The sequence below is a fragment of the Aspergillus tubingensis genome, assembly GCF_013340325.1.
Source record: "Aspergillus tubingensis WU-2223L DNA, scaffold_9, whole genome shotgun sequence".
Taxonomy (NCBI): Eukaryota; Fungi; Ascomycota; class Eurotiomycetes; order Eurotiales; family Aspergillaceae; genus Aspergillus; species Aspergillus tubingensis.
Genome location: NW_023336283.1, coordinates 2,826,405 through 2,845,308, shown reverse-complemented (window position 1 = coordinate 2,845,308; position 18,904 = coordinate 2,826,405). Strand labels below are relative to the sequence as shown.

General features: G+C 49.9%; 8 protein-coding genes across 8 annotated transcripts; 3 read left to right on the top strand and 5 right to left on the bottom strand.

Annotated features, from left to right (window-relative positions):
* AtWU_09012 (formin-mediated actin nucleation enhancer) lies at nt 1-3,271 on the top strand (the record flags this gene model as incomplete). The annotated part of the gene is made up of 2 exons (XM_035504120.1): nt 1-156; nt 272-3,271. The coding sequence occupies 2 exons, from the start codon at nt 1-3 to the stop codon at nt 3,269-3,271; spliced, it is 3,156 nt and encodes a 1,051-aa protein (XP_035360013.1).
* A 1,060-nt stretch (nt 3,272-4,331) lies between these two features.
* Nucleotides 4,332-6,812, bottom strand: AtWU_09011 (acetyltransferase (GNAT) family protein; the record flags this gene model as incomplete). The annotated part of the gene is made up of 2 exons (XM_035504119.1): nt 4,332-5,436; nt 5,515-6,812. 2 exons carry the CDS (start codon nt 6,810-6,812, stop codon nt 4,332-4,334), a joined length of 2,403 nt encoding a protein of 800 aa, XP_035360012.1.
* Nucleotides 6,813-7,563: 751 nt separating this feature from the next.
* On the bottom strand, nt 7,564-8,698 carry AtWU_09010 (NmrA-like family protein; the record flags this gene model as incomplete). The annotated part of the gene is made up of 4 exons (XM_035504118.1): nt 7,564-7,814; nt 7,874-8,211; nt 8,285-8,517; nt 8,573-8,698. The coding sequence occupies 4 exons, from the start codon at nt 8,696-8,698 to the stop codon at nt 7,564-7,566; spliced, it is 948 nt and encodes a 315-aa protein (XP_035360011.1).
* An 886-nt stretch (nt 8,699-9,584) lies between these two features.
* Nucleotides 9,585-11,149, top strand: AtWU_09009 (MFS transporter; the record flags this gene model as incomplete). Its single annotated transcript, XM_035504117.1, has 2 exons — nt 9,585-10,040; nt 10,109-11,149. The coding sequence occupies 2 exons, from the start codon at nt 9,585-9,587 to the stop codon at nt 11,147-11,149; spliced, it is 1,497 nt and encodes a 498-aa protein (XP_035360010.1).
* A 567-nt stretch (nt 11,150-11,716) lies between these two features.
* Nucleotides 11,717-13,852, bottom strand: AtWU_09008 (glutamate--cysteine ligase; the record flags this gene model as incomplete). Its single annotated transcript, XM_035504116.1, has 7 exons — nt 11,717-12,616; nt 12,668-13,217; nt 13,264-13,389; nt 13,438-13,550; nt 13,601-13,666; nt 13,716-13,788; nt 13,842-13,852. The coding sequence occupies 7 exons, from the start codon at nt 13,850-13,852 to the stop codon at nt 11,717-11,719; spliced, it is 1,839 nt and encodes a 612-aa protein (XP_035360009.1).
* Nucleotides 13,853-14,261: 409 nt separating this feature from the next.
* On the bottom strand, nt 14,262-14,842 carry AtWU_09007 (uncharacterized protein; the record flags this gene model as incomplete). Its single annotated transcript, XM_035504115.1, has 5 exons — nt 14,262-14,320; nt 14,421-14,526; nt 14,582-14,691; nt 14,754-14,766; nt 14,819-14,842. The coding sequence occupies 5 exons, from the start codon at nt 14,840-14,842 to the stop codon at nt 14,262-14,264; spliced, it is 312 nt and encodes a 103-aa protein (XP_035360008.1).
* Nucleotides 14,843-15,687: 845 nt separating this feature from the next.
* On the bottom strand, nt 15,688-16,491 carry AtWU_09006 (MBL fold metallo-hydrolase; the record flags this gene model as incomplete). The annotated part of the gene is made up of 1 exon (XM_035504114.1): nt 15,688-16,491. One exon carries the CDS (start codon nt 16,489-16,491, stop codon nt 15,688-15,690), a length of 804 nt encoding a protein of 267 aa, XP_035360007.1.
* A 1,510-nt stretch (nt 16,492-18,001) lies between these two features.
* AtWU_09005 (C6 and C2H2 transcription factor) lies at nt 18,002-18,696 on the top strand (the record flags this gene model as incomplete). Its single annotated transcript, XM_035504113.1, has 2 exons — nt 18,002-18,046; nt 18,106-18,696. 2 exons carry the CDS (start codon nt 18,002-18,004, stop codon nt 18,694-18,696), a joined length of 636 nt encoding a protein of 211 aa, XP_035360006.1.
* Nucleotides 18,697-18,904: the final 208 nt, after the last annotated feature.

The following is an 18,904-nucleotide window of genomic DNA, read 5'->3' as shown; positions in this document are numbered from 1 at the left end:
ATGCAGTCCGCCTCCAGCGTTTCCTCCCGCTCCCAGCGAAGTCCGTCAGCCCAGCATTTCCCATCCGGTTCAGGGAGCAGTGTGGAATCCGCCATGACCTCCGCACCACGCAGTTCGTCGAGCTCGACGAGGTCTCAATCCTCAAAGAGCGTGGTAGTAAGTGCTCCCCTCCATCGTGGTGGCATGCAGCCACTGCTTGGGTTTCCTCCAAGTCACCCCCCAGCCGTCCCACAAATACTCCGGCTGACCTCGTGGTGCGTCTGATCCACAGCCCGAGAAACAGATCAACCAAATCGAAAAGAGCGTCACCCATCTGCTGGTCGCCACGAAACAACTGCTAGAGACACTGACACAGTGGTCCCGCCGACAAGCCTCAGAGAATGAAGTGTCAGACGTCTACGTACGGCTGGGCTATGAGTTCAACCTGGCTTGTCGCGCCTTCAATGCCATCGGAGTTGACACCTCAGATCTTGGCCCCGTACCCGACCTCCTGCGTACGATCCTCGAAGATACTCTTAGCCAAGATGCATCCCCACAGAGTCTCGAGCGCTACCTCCCTCGAGTTCGCGACATCATCATCAACCTTCTACATGGACTCAAGAAAAAGCAGGCTCGACTACGTGCGCGGCAACAGAAGGAGGAGAGTAGGCCATTGCCCGGTCGGCATACAAGTGCAAGTAGTGCAACTTCGGCACAGGCGGCGTTGAATCAAGCATATGAGGACACTGCCTCCACGGTAACGTCTCCGAAGCGATCGACTCGGCGATTTGGCAGTAATGGCTCTATGGAGGATCCTTCCATGGCCCGGGCGTCTTCGGCGGCATCGGCTGATGTGCGAGGAGCGAGCTATTCTGAACGAGATGCGTCGAGGCGCGAGGCACAAAACATTCTATCGCAAGGATCTCAACCAGAATCTGGCGCAACTCCCAAGGGCTCCGTGACTTCGACAAACGCGCCACCTTATCCCACACCGCCCCCTCCGCCCGCCCCGAAACAAGACGATGCTCTCGGTGCTCTGCAGAGAAGCGGGGAGCTGGAACGTCGAGCCTCGCGAAGGTTTTCGGCCTATCAGATACAAAAGCATCTGGGAACTTCGTCAAGCGGTGTTCCAGTCCTCCCGACCCAAAACTCCCCGATCCCGAATCGGGGACGTGATGTTCGTGAGTCGCTGAACGCTGTGCGTCTACGCGGGTCAGTCCATGGACGACAGCGATCGACAAATCGGCTGCATGACGCAAAGGTCGCTTCACAGGCGCCTGCGAGCGTTCCCAGTATCGAAGAGGAGCGCCCAAAATCTCGCGTTGGGTCACCTGCAGAACTTCCAGTGGAGGGCGCTACTGCCGCCAAAGACAAGTCTGTTGAACGCCCTGGGAGTGGACCAGCAGATCACCCGGCTATTGGACGGCAGCCCGATCTCCCACGACCTTCTGAAGAGCCGTCCCTCGCGGAGGCATTTGAACCCGTAAAGGATGCTGCCCCTACCGCGGCGGTCCGCCCAGGAACGCCTAAATCTGAACGTCAGGAGCTAGCTGTGTCTGCTTCTACTCCACCTCAATCAGTCCAATACTCCCCTGAGCAGCAGTCCCCAGGCAAGGAGCTCACTCTATTCCTCCAATACAGAAGCAAGATCAAGAAATATGTTCTCCCAGAAGGATATACTGGCCTTACTATCGGGAGACTGCAGCTAGCTTTTATTGAGAAGTTCGCTTGGAACACCCACAACAACGGGGTTGACTTGCCGGAAATCTATATTCAGGACCCAGTATCAGGGGTCCGGCATGAGCTGGAGGATTTGGCTGATGTTAAGGACCGATCTGTGTTGGTGTTGAATGTTGATATCCTGGATGAGGTCAAGAAGCATTTTGATGATGAGTTCGGTGGAGTCCGTCGCATGATCGAAGGCGTTAAAGGGGCTCTCGAGGGCCAAGAAAGCATGATGCAACGTGTGTCGGACCGTCAACTGGAAGCTGCGAAAGAAATGGCTCGCCTTGCTGCTGCGCCTCCTGTGCCTGTCGCAGCTACCGCCAAGACTGGTGAAGCTCGGAAGGGTCCTATTGCGGGGAGCGACAGTCAAATCGCAGAGCTCCAGAGTTTACGACGTGACCTTGCTGTACTACGTCAGACGTACTCGAACTTCACCGCCGATATTGCAAGCTCAATGAGCGCGATCCGTACCAAAGCAGGTGGACTGAAGACGGCTGCAGCTGACGTCACCGTACCATCGTTCGAAGGCGATGCAGGCCGTGTGCGTGTGAATTCTGGGAAGAAGGAGCTTGCCGAAGAGTCAGAACGTCTTGTGGCGCGGGTTGACGACCTCCAAGATTTGGTTGAAGATCTCCGCAAAGATGTCGTGACTCGTGGTGTCCGACCGCTCCCCAGGCAACTGGAGTCGGTGAGTAAGGACATCAGCGCCGTCACCAAGGAGATCAAAAAGATGCAGGATTTCCTTAAGCGGGAGAAACCCGTCTGGACCAAGATCTGGGAGAAGGAACTTCAGCAAGTCTGTGAAGAGCGTGACCAGCTTACCATGCAAGAGGACCTCGCTGCTGATCTTCAGGATGATCTGGAGAAGGCAGCTCAGACTTTTGCACTTGTTGAGCAGGCCACAAAGCAGCAGGCGATGCAGAACAATACGGGCGGTCCCACGTTGCGCAACACCTCGCGGAATGTTGTGATTGATCCGGCTGTGGATCCCATGAAGGCCAAAGACAGCGTCTTGGGTGAGGTGCGCGCCTTGCAGCCGAACCATGAATCTCGCTTGGAAGCGATTGAGCGGGCAGAGAAGGCACGCCAGAAGGAGCTGGAGACTCGCCGTATCGGGCTTTTCCAGAAGGAGCTCGGAGCGTTTGTCGAGGAAGGCAAGTTGAAGAAGAGTGGTGGTGTGGAGGAGGCCGAAAGACTCCGTCGGGCCAAAGATGACCGCATTCGCAAGGAGGTCTGGGAGAGACAACAGGCCAGGGCGGCCGAAATGGAAAAGGCAGAAGCAGAAGCCGCTGCGGCGCAAGCGGAGCAGGCTGAGGAGCCGGCCAAAGACGCAGAGGCCGCAGAGGCGGAGCCTGATGCAGACGTGGCCGAAGAGGCAAATGCTGAGAAGGAGGAATCTGGAAAGGAAGAGGAGGTAACTATGGTCAAAGGAAAGTCTCCGGTTCCGGAAGACTTGGATGAAGCAGAAGAAGAGAAAAGGGAAACGTTCCTTGATGCTGAGGAGAACGAGGAAACTGACAAAGAAGCAACCACTGCGCATGAGCAGAAGCCGGACCATGAGCAATAGGGATACGGCTCTGTTGACCGTTCCGCGGCCAACATTCTCAGTGCGATACTCGTCCTCTCCATCATCTACATCTTGTATCTAGCCTGAGTTGTCGGGCTGCCCTCTTTTGGACCTTTCTCCTTTGTCATTATCACCATTGCGTCCACCCTCGTTAATTATTTCCTTGAACTGTCTGTTTCCCTGTGTTTGCTATATTTCTTGTCGCGTTCGCTCAGTTCCAATCGCAAGAACTGGAGCTGCAGCCTTGCCTGTTCGCATATCGACGATACCCTGCCAGCTTGTGGCCTGTTATGACTATTGATGATATACAGGAGGGTCAGGTTATCTTGGTCTATCCTGCTTTGCTGCTGTTTCAGACGAGGTTGATTGATAGAAGCGTTCATTTTTTTGCATTAATATAATCTTAGAATTTTTAATGTACCAAGCTTCAAGAGCGTCGCATTCCTACACCATGTCCTAGGACGAGCTTTAGACCAACGATTATTCTCGCCTTCCCCCCCCCGAATAGACCCGAAGCTGTAGATCTACAAATAAGAAGCCAAGTTACTATCATAATTGTTGTTGCAGTGATTCCCAGCAACAAGAACCAACCTAACATATATTGTCTCCAAACCCAGGCAACATTGCCATTAAGTAATTATACACACAGCACCTATATTCCCATCAAATCATCACCGTCGCTAACCTGTATACCCAAAGCTTAGTACTACTGGATGTGTGATCTCCATATCCTGAACAATCAATAACCTCCGACGGCTACAACAAACACAGTGACACTTCCCCTCTTAGTATCCCATTCATCACTGAGAACACCCCCACCATATCTATATAGATTTGAGATAAACATAAGTAGGAACTTAACATCCTCATCACCATACGCTATCGTGATTGTAGTAAGAGCTGGTTATCACCTCCGCCATTCCATTTTATTCCATGAGACAGTATGTTCTGTGTGTTATATGGGTGAATAATTGAAGCTGATACTAATTACCGTGAACCCGGTGGTTCACTACATTATATAATGAAAATCAGCAGTACCCTAGCAACCGCAGCATTTCCATCACACCTGCGTTTGACCCGTGATCACTAGATTTGGATTCTCCCGTCGCCTTGGATTCCTCTGTCCCCGTGTCTTCCTCTGCCCCCGTGCCTTCCTCTTCGGGGCCATACTCTTCGTAATCAAGCCCGGTGCACCCACCGCAAGACGAAACGGTGGCTCTAGCCCTTCCTTCCTTGCCCTCTCATCTCCCTCCTCACTCCCTTCACCATGATGAGCATCAACCGAGACTGTAGAAGAATACGGCGGGAGCTCAGCCAACTCAATCCCCGAGGAAGTACTCGGACCCCCCTCCGCCCTCCGAACCAACGGGGAGCTATCCTTGATACTACTATGCTCTCCGTCTCCTCCTCCCTGCATCATCCCACTACCATCAAGTACAACACCCACAAGCCCATCAAAACGCCCAAGGTCCTCCCAATCCCGCTTATCCGTATCCCTAATGCCCGCAAAGCGCACATGCTTCTCACGCTGCACTTCCGCACCCATGCGCAGCATGGCAAAAGCATCGAGACTATCCGTCCAGGTAGGGACCGACTGACAGTAGAAAACAATCAGACATAGACCCAGGATCTGCAAGCCAATCAGAATAGATATGACTATCACCCCCGCTAAGCTCCACTTAGGCTTGACCAGCACCGTTCCGCTATCAAAGTAGATGCTTCGCGAGTTATATGACCAGCCTTGCGTTGCTGTGCTGGTTAGCACGGCTTCATTGGCGAAGTAAGTCGCCATGTCTAGTGCTGTAGCGGCTGATTGTGTATCGTTGAACGAGGCAACCCAGATGTAGATTGTGTTCATGAGATATTGGTACCAGTAGTCGTCGCTGGAGCGGTCTATATCCCATAGGAGATCCTCGCAGGTGTCTCCGGCGGTGCTGAAGCTGGTGAGGGAGAGTCGGGTGAATGGTAAGGCGTTGAATTGGCAGATGGTGAATAGTGCGGATCTGGTGGTGTTGGTGGTGATGGCGTAACTGGCGGCGTTGAGGAAGCTTTGGTTGCCGAATAGAGCTAAGGCGCTGGTCATTAGGGGGCCGGCTGCGTAGAGGTCTTCGTAGTTGAAGGGATCGGGTAGGTTGGAGGGGCTAAGGGTTGTTGTGTCGTTGTCACTGGTATATAGTATTGTCGGTTAGTAGTCTATTCCTCCAGTGATTAGTTTGGGAGGGTGTTTGAAGGGGGTGTCTTACACAACTGATGGAATGGCATAACCATCGTCTACTCCCAGATAGTCATTGAAATCATGCTTTAGGACCTCCTGACTGGGCCATTTCTCGAGAAGAGGTCCCGGATTGTTGCCATTCTTGTAGTTGCTGATTTCGAAGTACCCCCGAGTGGTGTTTGTAGTACATTTCAAAGTAAAGTTGGATTGTTCGACTGAGGCTGAGAAATCTGTGATTTGCTTAACGACATCAATCCACAGCTCCTCTGAGATATCCTGGCGGTCCCGACTCCGAGTCCAAGGCGTTTGACCGAACGTGCCGGGCGCGCAGATTCGAATATCGAGTGTATCAGGGGCAGTCAGGTTAGTCACGAAAGGACGGTCACCCGAGCACGTCTGCGGGAAGTCGGATGAATGCACCGCTTCGCAGGCGGACGTTGAGTTCAACCGGATGGCATGTTGGCGCAGAACACCGGTATTGGTCCCATTTTGCAGCGCAGATACAAAATACCGGTCCGAACGGAAAGATTCGTCATACCAGAAGAATGTTCCTCTCTCGATAGCCTCAGCGTCGTCGATTGTTGTCCATTGCTCCGGCCATAGGTAAGGTTGCACGTCGAGCTCGCCTACCAGCTGCGTTTTCTTGGCTACCTGCTGGACAGCAAGACTTTGGGGCATGGACTCTAGAGCGGCAGGTTCCGGGTCAAGGCCCACTATTGTGGCGATGTTTGATGGGTCGCATGTCCAGACTGGCATCTCCCAGCATGTGGCAATGGTGATATCCTCATATTTGATCAAGATGGACTGAATAGCAGGGGTGACTGCTACGAGCAAAACGAAGAGCCCCCCAAAAATGGCAAATGGGGATCCATGGCCATCCAGTGGTAGACTGCGAAACCATGACCTCACGTTGGCCCAGGGACGATCCGCTAGAGCAACAAGTTGTCGGAGGGACAGCTTCTGATTAGGCGAACGTCGCTGCGTGTAGACAACGGCCGCCTGGGCAAGGAACCCGGAGACGATGGGAATGGCGAGGACGGCTTGTAGCTTTTCAAGCACGAGGATAAATTCAAAGCTGACGAGAATATCCAGAACCACGGCTGCCGACTGACCAAGGCCCTGGCGAGTATAGGAGGCGGCGTCTAGAGGACGCACCATCATGACACAGGTCATGATCCAGGGAGCGAGTAGAATAGCAACATAGAAAGAAAGAAGATACAGTGACTTCCTCGTCCGATACCGCAGAGGCTCCAGTATCGGACTTGGCTCATTTGAGTTCCTTTGGGCATTCACAGCCACTTGAGGGGGGCTGTTCATGGTAGCCATCATGTATAGCCCGCAGGCGAAGTGAGTGAAGTTCTGGCATGTTCGCAAAGACGGGCTTGCTCAGGGGTCATATATATCCAATTTCCCACTCAGGACTTCATCTCCTGGTGGCCGCAGCAAAATCAGCTATTGGGTCTCACGGAGGGTCTACCTGCAAGGCTGACAGACCATGAACGCTCGTGAACTGAGCTATAAATGCAATCTAAGACCAAAGAAGCCAAGCTCATGGTGCCCCAAAACCCTAGCGCTTAGGCGAGTGTGGTTGGATGGTTCCGAGTGGATAAAGGTCGGCAAACTCGGCCGTGAGGCTTGTTTTCATCTTAGTCTGTCTCGCTATGGCCTCTCACAGCATCGCTTCGTTCCGACTGACCCGCAAACTAAGGGTGCTCGTGAGGCTAGTGTTGTAACCCTACAAATTAGCAAACCCCTGCATGTTACGCTATAAACGCTTTGTTCGTCGTATCATGTCACGAGATATAGGGGAAGGAAGTCAGAGTTCAGGATATAATTCCGGCTATGCGGGTATAGCCTATCACATGTATTAAGCATTCGCTATCTTTAGTATATTTTTATATATAGTCTCGAGAGCTCTTCCAATCATACCACTCGATCTTTCTGTGCCCTCACAGACCCCTCCTGTGAGAGGCGCTAACCAATCAGCCAATGATATCTTCCTTGCTACCAAGTTACCTTGTCTCGTAATTTCTCCCTCACCCTTCTGATGTCGCAACCAAATTACCCCATCATCAATCTAAACCTTCCATGAAAGCTCGAGGAATTCCCGCAAGGTCATAGTCTTGATATCCGGGAAAGTCTCATTGAGAGTGCTGACAGGTCTGAGGTCAAGCTCATTTCCGATAATCCACAACCCAGTCTGAGCAAATAGTTGCTTGGTCATTTCTTTGCCCACTACAGCAAAGGTGGTCTCGTAGCAAGGTAATTCCGTGACCTGTCCTGCTTCTAACTCTTCCTTGGAGTCATGGGTTATTTGAAACTTGGCACCTGGAATAGCCCCATTAGATAAGTTACAGTAGATACCTAATACAGTTAGATGCACATACCTCTCGCCTCCTCGGCCATATTAACAAAGTCATGAAGCGTGACCCTGTCACCAATGATATAGCTTTCCTTTGGCCAGACCGCAAGATCTAGGATGCGGACAACAAATCTCGCAATGTCCAGAACCCGGGTGAGCACGACGGCTTGGTCTCCGGATCCGGGTTTGGCTGCCACATTGTTGGCTATATCAACAAACATCGGAAAGGAACCGACGTTGGATTTGAGCAGAGGAGACCCGTAGAAATCCATGAACATGCCGTTGTAGACAGCAGTGTGCATTAGAGATGTCTTCGCCAGTTCCTCTAGCGCCTCTGTTTTGGATTTGGCGACCTCGGGATACCTAGAAGACAAAGGTCAATACGTGATAGGCTTTCTCCAACCCCCCGAGTACTTGGGGGAGCATGGCTACTAACTTGGTGGGATATGCGAACCCGGCAAAAATGCTGGGGATGAATCGCTTTGTCGTAGAAGAGTTCTCCGACGCGCGAATGAGGTTCCTTTCTGGTAGAGAGCTTCCATATGCGTTGATGGTACAGATCACGTCGCTGACTTTGTTTTCTTCGAGAGCCTCTGTCAGACTTTGGACGTTGTCATAATCAACAACGACCAAACGAGCTGGTAGCTTCTCGTCTAGACCGGGAGTACTCTTCGTAGTCTTAGCAAGGCGATTCGTCTGGTTCAGTTGGAGATATTACACTCACCTTTCGACTGAATATGACCACATTGTGCTTGCCATGGACGGCCAATGCTTCTGCAATGGTTAGACCAAGACCTTTAGTTCCACCGGCGACAGCAACCGTAGTAGTGGTGGTAGTGGTAATAGTCATAGTTGTATAGTATCAGTTCTCGATATGTGAAAGAAACGAAGTAAGTATATTGACAGTTGATGTTAGAACTATACCATATGAATGTCGAAAAGCAAGTGCTATTTAACTACTTGAAGATAGCCTTGGCATACCCCCAATCATTACAAATTCGAGCCCTACTTTCTAGCATCTTGTTAGCACAACGATGTCCTGAAGTGTTGAGGATGGTCGGATCGAGTTGCATCCTGGAAGGAGGATGAGATTAAACATACTTCCGAGCGGACCAGCCCTCCTCCGTGATCCGGTCATCTTTTCCGCCATCCGGCCACTTGAAGGATCGAAGGATTGAAGGATGATATTTCCTAACCAATGACATGATCATAGACTTGTATTCCCTATACTATTCACAAAAAAAAAAAAAAACGCAATATTCCATCACAGAACTATCTCAAGTCTCTCTCTCTCTCTCTCTCTCTCTCTCTCTCTCTCTCTCTCTACCTAGATTTGGTATATGACCATCTTCATAAATTTTGATATTAGACTGAATTGGAAGAAAGAACAGAGAAATATTATCATTTGATCCATCGTACTGTGGTACTACCCGAGACGCTTATAGAGTAACCCTCCAAGATGGCTTCTATCCCGAAGGAACAACCTAGGGGAGTCAACTGCCAACAAGGCAAAAAGGACCATCATGACTCGCATGTGTTTCCGTATCCCTTGAATCCCACTGATATCCTACTCACCCAAATACACCCCGCGGAGGTGGATTGGTGACCATTGTAAAGAATGTCCCTCCTTACACTTACGCAGCGGGTGATGGAATGTGCCTCTGCGTTGACTATAAGAGCTATTCAAAGGTAGACATGGTCTCACTAGAAGCATTCCATCAGCCCCAATTCCCAAGATGGTCGATGAAAAAATTAGCCAGGCCATCAGCGAAGAGAACCATGAGCCCTCAGCCACAATTCCAGTTGTTATCGTGGACTTCGATCCCCATGAGCATCCGCATCAATGGCCCAGCTATCGGAAATATACCATCCTCCTGACGGTGACTCTGCCCATCTTCCTTATGCCCCTAACATCAACTATCATCGCACCAGCTCTTGATGCCATCGAGGCCGACTTCCATGTTACTTCAGATGTCAAGGGCTCTCTGACAGTATCCCTGTTCCTGCTCACTTACTGTCTGGGCCCATTGGTGCTAGCACCTCTTAGCGAACTGCTCGGCCGCGTTCCCATCCAGCAGTCAGGAAATGTCTTCTTCCTCGCTTTCAATCTGGCCGCGGGTTTCTCAAAAAGCATAACCCAGCTCTTAGTATTCCGCCTGTTGAGCGGACTAGGCGCCAGTGCTTCATTAGCTGTACTTTCCCAAATCTCCCTCCATCAAGCCGCACCCCCCATCGCTTTCGCTAACAAAAGCATATCTAGACCGGCGTCAGCACCACCGGTGATATCTTCCCCAAAGAACAGCGCGGGCTAAGTCTCGCTCTTCTTAACATGGGTCCCGTCCTCGGCTCCTGCCTCGGCCCCATAGCAGGCGGCTACATAACAGAGTACTCAACCTGGCGATGGGCCTTCCACGCGACCTCAATATTCGCCGGTGTCATAATCCTAACCTCACTATGTCTGTCACGCGAGACCTACGCCCCAGTCCTCCTCCGCCGCAAGAAACAAGCTCTCCAACTTACTCCAGCCTACAAAGACCTCACACTCCTCACCCAATTCGAGCAAGCCACAAACACCACCACACCTTCCACCTCCAAATCCCAAACCCTAACAACCCTCTACCACCGCACTCTTTTCCGCACCCTCCGCCTCCTCCTCACCCAACCCATTGTCCAAGCCCTCTCCCTCTACTACGGCTACATCTACGGCCTCGTCTACCTCATCCTCTCGACCTTCCCCACCCTATGGAAAACCCAATACCACCTGCCCGCCAGCACCGGCTCCCTGCACTACCTCGCCCCGTGCATCGGCTACCTCCTAGGCGCACAAACCTGCGCCCTAGTCTCAGACAAGATCTACCTGCGTCTCAAAACCTCCAACCACGGCATCGGCAAGCCCGAATTCCGCCTCCCACTCATGATCCCCGCGAGTCTGCTCGTCCCCATCGGCTTCTTTATCTACGGCTGGTCCGCACAGTACAGAACCCACTGGATCGTTCCAGATATCGGTATTGCTCTGCCGCTCATGGGCGCTACGGTCATTTTCCAGTGTACGAGCGCGTACCTCCTCGAAGCGTATAGTGTGTACGGGGCGAGTGCGAACGGTGGAGTTTATATCCTGCGGGGATTGACGGGGTTTGGGTTCCCGTTGTTTAGTCCCGTTATGTACCGCGTGCTGGGATATGGATGGGGGAATAGCCTTTTGGGGTTTGTAGCGGTGGTTATTGGGTGTCCTATTCCGTGGGTGTTGTGGTGGTTTGGGGAGAGGTTGAGGAGGAAAAGTAGTTTTGCGGATGAGGTGTGATGATCATGACGATGATACATACGTAGTTATTCATCGCCCCTTGATTCGAGGAGTGGGTATTGTGTACTACATTATCTGCAGGGGGCGGTTGTTGTTGTTGATTAATCATCATGTAAGTTGATCTCATCTTTTAATGGATTCTTTGATATTGTTTTATTCAAATGCATTCATGTCATTAAAATTCCAGGCTTTAGCGGTTCCTGAACTTAAATGTAGGGCTAGAATTGTGCGGTGCTATCTAAACTCAGTACTAACTTCTCATCCCCCTTCCAACGGCCTTGCCTAGTTAAATGAATCAAGCATACATGATCTGCAATGAATAAAAGCATAATCTGCGACATGACGCGGCGTGGAATGTGCCCTACGTCGATCCTTTTCAGCCTGTATTTAGTGATAGTTTCACCGCCAACAGATTAATATTGAAATATGACGTAGTGGCCATTGGACAAAGGATGGTATTGATCGTAACTGTCATGATTAGAAAGATAGATACAGCAGAGACATCTATGATACTTCTATAACTATGCATATGAACCAAAAGCGTTGCGCATAATAACCATCAACTCATCACTCTTCCATCCGAATAATCTCCTGGATCATGTCATAACGGATCTTCTCATTCACATAGCTGTCTCGCTGGTACTCCTCGTGACCGGTCACGAATGAGCGCATCCACTGGGCTGGCGTCGGAAGCTCTCCGCTTGCTCGTTTACTGATCACATCCAGGTAGGGCATGATCTTCTTTTGGTCCATCACGGGCGTGTTGCTGTACTGAAGATAGGCGCGCACGATGTTCACCAGTCCAGGGAAGCTGGAGGGCACCTTTGGATCTTCGCCGTTGATGATCTCGTCCGCCGTGAGAAGCGCACATGACGGTGATGCATGTGCAGTAGATTTTGAGCAGCAGTTAACACAACCTCTCCGCTGACGCTGTGGACGCTCGCACTGCTCTGCGGATGACCATCCGGTCCGGCGGAACCAGAAGCGCTCTTCGAGGGCAGCATTGCGCTTCTGCGCCCGTTCCATGGAGTCTCCCAGCTGGTCGATAGGCACATAAAAGTTCAAGTGAAGTTCCGTGATGGCTCGAGAAAGAAGGTACATGAAAATGGCAAAAGCAGCGTTGTCGAAATCGGTCAATTGTACTTCCATCGGTCGGAACTCTACCCGCCAGCCGGGTCCATCGTCGGTTAAGGGGATCTTGAGTCGGACATGTTGCCATACAGTGCTGTAGTAGACGTCAAATATGCCCGTACTATTTAGATCAAAGTTTTCCAGGTCTGTTCGGTTGAGCACAATTGGGTCCCTCGAGAGGATATTGGCATAGTGCATCGCCAAAGGTTCGTCCATGCCGCCATCTAGTAAGCGTTGTTTGACCGACTCATTCATGGGAGTCAGCGGAGATTTGCTTTCGAGATTGGCTGGCTTCTCTTGCGAGATATATGTGCGGTTCCAAGAATACCGTGGTGGCTGCATTGCATGAGTTAGTCAAGCCAAGAAACTTTAGGGTGTGCATAATACCGTCGTGGCTAACTCTTCCGGAGTACGATCGTCAAAGCATTCAGAGGTTCGGCCCCAGCGCACTTCTGTATCTACCAGATAACCCTTAAACATCGGCGTAGCAGCAGTAAGTGCTAACATAACCGGCCCCAATGCGATCATTTGGTCATGTAACCATCGCGCTTCAATTTCATTAGGAGCCTGGAACGTAACCTGAATGCAGCAATTCCCGACCCCGAGACCGATCCCATCCAGATGGACATGGCCCTCTTTTCCATTCCCGGGGGGATGCTCTGCGGGGTATTCAAAAGACACAGAAGTGTCATGAAAAGGCGTTTGCGTCTGCTCATCTCGAAATATTGGAATGTAGCTCTCGACACGCCGTTGTCGCCGTGCCAGCAAGTTCTCTGTCATCATTATATAGCGCGGTATGGGACAGCAGATTTGCTCAAGAGACTCTTCATGCGGACTTTCTGGGAGTGTGAACTGTCCCTTTTCACCTAAGCCAGGGAAGACACACAACGGTACAGGGTGTTGGTCGGGCGATAGAAATTGCCCGATCAATTTCCGTCTAAGAACGTCAGCTTTATGTCTACTTGTCGCGAGATTCAACATACCGTCGCTTCATATTGCCTTGAACCCTGAGTAGGTCCATAATATCGCCCCCATATGGCTCTCCCGGAGTTGCTTCAACCATATGTCGAGCCCATTCCGCCTGTAACTTGACTTCATTCCAGGGTTCACTATCATGTCTCAGTATCCTGTCTTTGCCAGTGTTACTAAATACTTACACTTCCTCAGCTTTAGCACATTGTTTTTCTTCTTTTCGTAGGATGTCTTCTTGGTTAAGAAGCAGTGTTGCTCGCGACTTGTTTGCGTCAAGGCTGACCAGGGTATATTCAATCTGTCGAGTCAGCGTCTCCTTCAATATAACTACAGCAGGTGATGCCTTACCTCGTCACCCCATAGTGGTTCAAGATCGCTTCTATTTTTTTGCCTCTTCCATAGAGATAGCAATTGCTTTTACCGTTAGCGACATGCATTCAGAAGGCATATAGGAAGCACTTACCTCCACGGCCCCTTGACGAGCAATAGGTGCAACTTGCTGAAGCTCTTGCCATGAAAGCGGTGTTCCGCTCACCCTGCTGGGAGGTTAGACACGTACTGTCTCAAGTGCGACAACGGTGGAACATACGGTGGACCCATTTTCAGTAAAGTATGAATGTGATATGAAATGGACTTGTTTGTGTACAAGCGTATAGATATGATGGTGGGTTATTGAGCATCATTATATAGCTTCTCCAAAATGCAATTAGAGGGAGTCATCTAAGACCTTGACTATACGCGTCGTCGTCGATCATAGTAGCGCGACAATCCATGGCTTGGCTGACAGCAGTATGCTGCCTCGTACGTAATGCTCGTGGGCAGCTGAAAGAGGTCATGGATGACCAATCATGCATTCTCACATATTACGCTTTTTTTGGGGTCGATAGATGGCGTAATGGCAGGCTGCAACTTCCTCGTTGCTACCCCTTGCATGGTGTCTCATCATGTCTGAAACGACAAGGCCACATAGGGCGTATCGAGGATTCAATATGTGCACCTCTTACAAAACTCATCTTCTGCGTCTCAGGCCAGGCCAGTCGGCTTCGTCCCCAAATGTCTTATCTTCATCTGGATCTGGGTCAGTAATTAGACAGCATCATCGGCCGCGAGCTCGTAGACAGGCAGGGCTATGTCCCCTGCATCTCTCGAAGCGGTAGTACTCACATACTTCTCGTCTTGGCAGGGCCACCGGAAACTGAAGGCAGCATCATTTCCGAGTCACCCCGATTATTATTGGAGCGCATTGAAAAGTCGATCTTCCACCGAAACATTGCCTCGAAGACATCAGTAACTTGGTCAAGTACGTGTTGCATTATCGCCAAGGCCTACATAATGCAGATCGTGAATTGCTTCGATGGAGTTCTTGGAAGAAGCGTGTTCCGTAAGGGGTAAGCATAGTGCTGAGGTCGATTCAAAATGCCCACTAGTATCTGCAACACCTGAGACCAAACACAAAAATAGACGATGAATTCCTTTCTGGTCGGTGTTCTCCGCATTTCACCAGTGTTCACCGTCTGAATTATGTTAGCTCCTCGCTTCCAACCCAGGTCCTCCCATCCAGCGTACGTATGCATTGCAATAGGCTGCCATTCACGAGTCGTAGTTCTATTCCCGCCGAGAAAGGCTTCGTAAGTGGATGAAAATCCCTTTGGCATGTGAGGTACCCGCGTCGTAGAACTCTTCAAAATACGGTTTATGCATCGCAGCATGGCTTGTATAGGCTGAGGTGGAACATCAGCCGAGCTAGTTTGTCAGTGCAGGGAGGACAGCGTGCCAAGGGACGCCATACATTTGCCTTAAAAGGCTAGCATTCATAGCTAGAGCCAAGAAATTAAACCAAGTAGCAATGGCGATCGGGAGTATTCGAACACAGGAGCTTGCAAAACCCCATCTATGATGAAATGATCGCATGTTTATGGACATGTTGGGGAAGTGGGAGAGGAAGAAGAGGAATAGAAAGAACGCATTGGGCTGAGGCCACGTGCTTGAGGTCACGGGCTGCCAAATCATCCTTCCCCTTTCAATCATTTGTCTATTACGTACTCTTCCTGTCTATTGTTCTCATACTATGCTACACCACGGTAGTCTGTTGGTTCCTGTGACATGCAACATTTGTAGTGCGTGTCAAGTCTCCCTACGTTGCTCTTTATGATCTATCCAGACAGTTGATGCGTTCAATCAGTTGTTGAGAATTTATTCGTTATAGGACTACGTGTAAGAGAATACATTGAGGCTGTAGGCTCAATCGTATACTGATTACTAGTTTTCACATTCATTTTTTAAAAGGGTTTGAAAAGCTAAGACTAGAAGCTTTTGATGGTCTTTTCTGTTAAGATTTGACACTTCCGACTGCAGACACATGAGACAACACATGGTCGTTTGAAGCAAAACAAGATTTGCATGACCCCATCGTTTACTCACTGTGATGGGCGTAATCACAGAACCTTCACTGGCTCCCCAGGTTTGAGCCAGCATACCTGGTCACTAATTCCTTCTTCCTGGAAAGCTTGACGCAGCTCTTGCCCAAACTGTGTGAAATGATGCCAGGACTCATAATGCATAGGTACAAGGTGATCGGCCTTGATTTCGCGGAAGAGTTGCGCGGCCTGTTTGCCATCCATGGTGATCTGATAAGGGGGGCTGCTGGGGTCTGTGATGTCCGTAGGCGCATGAGCATTACCGAGGTTGACGATCGCAGCACAAATATGAAAGCGCTCTGCCATCTGCTTCAACTCTTTCAAGTAAACCGTATCACCCGAGAAGTAGATTGCGTTAGGAAGACCGTCGCGACCATGACCAAAGTCCTCCCCGGTCAAGATAAAGCCGGTACACTCGTTACCATCGACGTGCTTGGTTGGGGTGCCAATAACCTGGAACTTCTTTCCGGCAATGGCAACTTCCATTTCTTCCCAGGGCTCGAAGCCATGAACTGCGGGTCGAGGGGAAAGATTCTTCGCACCGTCAACAGTAGTGAAGACTCGGCGTCCATCAAGCAGGCGGCGACCGAGGTCGTCAAGGTTGTCGACATGGTCTTCATGACTGAGCAGGACTGCATCAATGATAGGAAGCTGATCTAGGCGGAGGGCAGGGTCGTCCTCCACTTTGAGAGAAAACTTGTCGGTCATAGGGAAAGAGGTTCCGGCAGGAGAGAAGAAAGGGTCGGTGAGCATATTAACCCCATTGATCTCGAGGATGGCTGTAGCAGTGCCAATATGGGTGATGTTAAGAGTGGGTGCCATGATTGCTGATGAGCTTGAGAAGAGGGGCTGATTGATGAGAGAACGACTTGTAGAAAGGTACTGTCTGCCGATAACTGCGCAAGGCACAATATATAGATCTGAATAGTAGTACTTAGTACTTGGGAATCTGGGCAGAACGTGAGTATCTTGTTAAAGTAGGCAAGTCTTCGATGGCCAGTATTTATAGCTGAAACCTTGCTGAGTGGCACAGCAGAGAAGTTTGATATTGTTCACATAATAGACTACTAATGATATACTCAGCTTGTGCTTGTAAGCATTTTTGAAATGAAGAAATCTGATTTATTTCGGCATCCCGCCTCTGGTATCCCGCCCTTCGGTATCCCTCCTCATATACGGCAGATATTCTCAATAATTCTATCTCTAAATACAAACAATTTCTTTTATGAATTAGTCAATCTAATGCTGGTTATAATTTCTTCGGGGTCTTCTATTCATTCATTTATTTTGTTTTTTATTTTGTTTTTTATTTTGTTTTTTTTTTTTTTTTTTTGCTGAAATAATAATCACATATAATATTCCAAATAAGATCTGAAGAGTGGTAATTCATGGCGTGGCAAACCTGGAGCGGGAGACCGAGTGGGATACCGATATGGTATCTTAAGTGGGGAACGACCCTGAATACTAATCCTTAATAACAGAAGTATATAATCGATTACCAAGTACCCTTTCCGCCAATACATGTTGCAAAGGTGATGATTACCTATTGGCATTTTGGTGTTGGTTTCATCCGTGGAGCGGGTGCAACAGCGGCCACTTCGGTAACTTGCGTCACTTCTTCTCGTCACTTCCCGGCATCCCTCTTACATCCTCGCAAGAACTGAGAGCCCCGAACCAGCCAACGATAATGCCTCCCCCAAAACCTACTAGGTCACACTATGGCTTTCGATGTAGTCATCCAGGTTGTGGTGCAACTTATCAGCGGAGAGAACACTTGAAGAGACATACTGCGCGTCATAAGGAAGGCGAACGCCTCTCGTGTCCTTATTGTGAGAGTACTTTAGCCCGGAGGAATGTGCCATGACCGGAGCCCCTGAACATCTGCTTTCAAAGCTAACTGTAGACCAGCGATCTGTTACGGCGTCATGTTCGAAATTATCACCCTGAGAGAAAGCCTCCACAGTCTCGGGCAGTAAAGGCTTGCCAAAAGTGCCATGCCCGAAAAGAACGCTGTGATGGCGGACATCCGTGCAGCCGGTGTCAACAACGAGGGTTGAGCTGTTCGCTTGATGTCAACGCAACTGCGGACGAGAAGCAACAGGTGCTTGGGACACAGGAGGATTTGAGGACTGAGCTGAATGCATCAGTTCCCGACGCATCACGGTGGATCGCCCAGGATTTCATAGATATTTACTTCAGCGAATTTCATCCTGTTTGGCCTTTTCTTCATAAAGGAACATTCGACCTTACCAAGGAGCCTTGCATACTCATACAGTCCATGCTAATGATTGGACTATGGATCAAGGGTGACCGGGAGGGGCGTGAGTCGGCGATGCATTTCCATCAAAAATTGCTGTCTGCTATACAGGCACAAAAAGTAGGGATTGTAGCATGATCAGTATTGTCAAACAGGGGCTGACTTCTTTTTAATCATAGTCTCGGTGGCATGTGTCGGAATCAACACCACAGCATATCAAGATGAAATCTTGGCAGATGCAGACATACCAGAGCATTCTTCTCCAGCTTATATTTGCTCTGCTCATAGCTAAGCAGGAGGCGACTTTTGACCTGAACCTTCGTTGTCACCTGCCATCATCCAAATACGAACTACTCACATCGCTCGTGGAAACCTGTCGGCAGCTGGGATTGTTCTCGTATCCGAATATGCTAGCTCAGCATCCCCTTGATGCGCCAGTAGCTCTCATCTGGGTAAGTGTGGAAGAAGCTAAGCGATTCGGGTTGGCTCTTTATAAGTTATGCCGGCTATGTGGGCCAAAACAGATAGTCGATTCTGATGGTCAAAGTCACGGTGGCTCACAAATGAGTGCACTTCTTACGCTCGCAGATCTGGACTTTAGCATGCCAGATAGTGATGAGGTGTGGAATGCTTCATCGGAGGAACGGGGAAGCACCCTACACAATATGACTTTACAGCACTCTTTTAGAGATAACCGCGACACCAGTGGCTGGATATCCCAAGCATCTGTCCACTTGCACGATGATTATGTTCATTTCGATTGGATTTGACATTGCACGCTTCTCTTTCAAACCATCAGAACGGTCGCATTAACAGAACAGATGGCCTATGTCGCTGTCTTTGCATTGAAACATTGGGGCTTGGACCAGCCGATTTGAGGAAGAGAAGTTAGGGCACCGAGGAATGGGGTTTTATGACAAGAGATAACCAAGAATTATATTGAGTGCAGCTATATGTATTAAGGTTTCGCTGATAAGG